At 34.0% G+C, this 3,570-nt stretch overlaps 1 protein-coding gene across 1 annotated transcript; it reads right to left on the bottom strand.

Annotated features, from left to right (window-relative positions):
* Window positions 1-1,109: 1,109 nt before the first annotated feature.
* LOC115978220 (subtilisin-like protease SBT2.5) lies at window positions 1,110-2,033 on the bottom strand. Its single transcript, XM_031100238.1, has 3 exons — window positions 1,847-2,033; window positions 1,547-1,694; window positions 1,110-1,410 (listed from the first exon to the last, which is right to left on the bottom strand). The coding sequence occupies exons 1-3, from the start codon at window positions 1,927-1,929 to the stop codon at window positions 1,348-1,350; spliced, it is 294 nt and encodes a 97-aa protein (XP_030956098.1). The 5' UTR covers window positions 1,930-2,033; the 3' UTR covers window positions 1,110-1,347.
* Between the last annotated feature and the right edge of the window lie 1,537 nt (window positions 2,034-3,570).

Genomic DNA, 3,570 nt, shown 5'->3' with positions numbered 1-3,570 from the left:
CACCAACACCTATGACATAATGACACTATACCCGAGCCTTTGTGAAGGCATTTTCTGGTTCAAAACTTCACAACGTGGACCCAATATGGTCAATTATTTAGAATCCGCACTAACATCTAGTGAGCTTTTGGATATCACATTGAATGGATGTCTGGGTTTTGAACTTTCTATAAGTTTCAACAATGGAAAATAATTGACTGGGGGCCTAGGATTTGATTTCAAATTAACCATTGAAAGTGAGGGTTTGTACTAGTGGGGACACTGAGAGTTGATGCTAACCAGGGTTACACGTGATGATCAACAGTGCTACATATGACCCACATGCCAGAATTGCAGGCTCTCTCTCAAACTTGCTGTGAAGCAGAACCATTTCAAGCAAAATTTGCAGTAATTTTGAACTGTTCCTTGTTGCCTTAAGTAGATAAAGTGGCCAAAAGACCTCTATGAGATGTATCAAATCACTTGTACTACGTTCAGGCAAAAAACAATTCACTTGTACTATGCTTCCCACGGAATCTACCTCCTCAGTCCATTGTTTCTGGCCTTTTGTGCATGTGTCTGTGGGGATGAGATATTAATGAGCTTAGTAGGACGCAAAGATACAAGTTTACATCCCAATATATATTATGGAGATTTAATACATAAATATACGAACATATTTACATACCTATAAATATATGTTGTGTACACGTATATTTTAGTCCCTTTTTAATCTTTTTTTGCTTAGTATGTTTATTGTTTCTAGTTGGTTTAGCATTCGGCTTTTCAAATTGATTCTGTGCATTACCGCTAAGTATATGTGATGAATTTGTCATGGAATATGTCTTGTTTTAAAGCAATTATAAGCATTAATAATCCATATTTCTTAGGACCTAATCAGTATCAGATACACCAATAATAATCCCAGGGTTGGTCTAATAATCCCTCGTGAGATTCATGAAGTCTTAGTTTAAAACTTATGACCAGAGCACTAATAAGGCTGTCGCTGTCAGTTGAATTTATGTTTTTATGCCACTTGATTTCAACCATTAAATCTGAATATGCTTAATCAAATCAAATCAAATCATTTGAGAATATATGGTTTAAGAAAAGAGAATGAAATTATTTCTCAAAAAAAAAAACTTCTTATCATTAGTTATATATAATACTTGGACACTTCAGAAACAAGCTGAACCTCCATTAAGCCTCCAAAACTAGATGGCTGGCATTATAATTGCATCAATACAGGAGATTCTCAAAACAAATCTCTCTTGATTTTACCTAAACTCTTTAAGATAAGTGATACAGTTGCTAAGAAATGTCCCAACCGACATATATATTAAACATCTTCTATGCTAGAATGCCATACTAAGCAAGCTCTTGATTCTTCTCCACAATCCTCACTCCATTTGCAGATCGAAGCTCATTGGCCTGTTTCAAAATATTAACGAAATAAATAAAATAAACCCATCAAAAAGCTAGAGGTAAGCTTGACTTGGTTGACTTTATTTTTACCTAAAACTGAAAAATCATGCATTTTGAAATTAACTGTCTATAATAGAAATACCTGATCCTCAGTAATTTCTACAGAAAACCCATCAACAATGACCAAAGATAATGTCTTCTTGTAGCTGCCTGGCTCAAGGGTGCTTGCTAGAAGCTCATCATGCTTCTTACTTAGATACAAATCAAGCTCATATGCCCCTTTCTTTGTTCTTTTGTATAATAAAAAAAGGCCATAAAAGAAAGAAACAAAGTGAAGTGAGACAATGACATTAAAAGATTCATTAAGAAAAACAACATGTAACATAATTTATCCCAAAAAATAATGAAAGAATATATAATGTAATGCAAGTACATGACTGACCGATCAGCTCGTAGGCGCTCATATTCCGGATCGTAGTTCATGAAAACAAAATATGACTCATTTTTGGTACTTTCCATTGCCATTTTTCCTCTCTTCTTTCTCTTCTAGTTTGGTTTTTGAATCATATGCAGTGGCTTTCAGGGCATATGTGTACCCTATTTATACATGAACAGCTAGCACCTAGCAGTATGACTTTCTTCTCCTTAATTACTTGTACCAAAAAAAAAAGTCTAGCAGCATGACTATTAAACAGTGAACAGTGGCCCACATCTCTAATTTGAAAGCAAAAGAACATTGCAAGAAACTATAGGGTATAATAAATAGCGACTCACGTACTCTATGGAGTCTGTTTTATAATTTTGACCGCTATAAGTGTTCTTTATTTCTTAATTTACTAAAACTTTGAGTTGAATAATGGATTTGGATAAAGAAATCAAACTCTTAAATTATTGAAAAGCCGCCCCTACGTGTGCTTTAAGGAAACAATTTCTTTTCTAATGAACCTTGGTTTAAAACCGTCCCTTTTTCTTTCTTTTTTCGGTGCTAATTGGAAGCACCATAGTTCATAGTTGGAGAATCTCACCTAGGATTTGCAGCATTATCATAAAAAAATGAAACGCACACGCTTGTGATAAAAATTAAAGTCAACACTTAACTATAGGGAGAAATAATGTGTCTCGGGTGCAGAAATTAGGTGTTGATTATACATACGGAAATAAGAGCACACTTGCACAATAAATATTGTTTAGTCAATTTAATCTTTGCCTATTCAATCCATTAAGCAACTTCAAGACAGACTTTAGTAAGTCAGATATGAAAATCATGACTGAATATAGTAATATCGAGTGGTCACCTCAATCCACTACATATGGGTAAGTTTTATCTACATATGATTCAAACTTCAAAATCAATGTTACTTTTGACATATTTAGACTCAAATGGGTGGTCTTAGTAATTGGATACAAAAATAAATAAATAAGTAGAAACAAAGTTCGGCCAATAACCTTTAGGTCAAATAGCATTGTTCTATATTTCTAATAGATAATAGGGATTTAAATCTTACTCCACATAAATTATATAAAAATAAAAAATAAAATAAAGTTCCAATAAAAGTAATCGATGGATCATGTTCTTTTGCTCACATCTTGAATGAATTCTAAGACATATTCAAGTAAGCTTTGACTGCCAGCCAAATATCTCTCACAGTCATCCTATTAGGACGGTTTATGAATCCAATGAACTTGATCTAACCAAATAAGGCATCGTTGTCAAAAGTAGGATTGGAATTGCCAAGCCTAGCCCATGTAGGTTAGATAACAGGTATAGGCATTTGCATCCCGCTTAGCCTGTTGACCACGCTCCTCAACCTTTGACATACCCCGAAAGCACATATAGGTTAGGTATATCATATATGTGCTGCCCCTTCGTACTTGCTCTAGCAATCTCGTTGGATGCAACAAAATTAGCTGCATCCAACAATAAATTTTTTTTTTTTTTTAAATGTAATCAATAACTCAATTATTTCAGTATGCATCAGGTCACTCACTTTGTAACCCAACATACAAGGATCGAGCGACAAGTTAATCATAAACTGATCAACGTGTGAACACTCCTACATACTATGGGCGATGGAAAATGATGTATGGAAGAACCCATTATAGTGCAAATGTTATTTTTCAAAAAAAATAAAAATAAAAAGTATCAATGAGGAAAACACCTCCTAA

This window comes from Quercus lobata, chromosome 2 (genome assembly GCF_001633185.2).
Source record: "Quercus lobata isolate SW786 chromosome 2, ValleyOak3.0 Primary Assembly, whole genome shotgun sequence".
Classification (NCBI taxonomy): Eukaryota; Viridiplantae; Streptophyta; class Magnoliopsida; order Fagales; family Fagaceae; genus Quercus; species Quercus lobata.
Note: the sequence above shows the minus strand (reverse complement) of the source record. Positions and strands in the feature narration are given on the sequence as shown.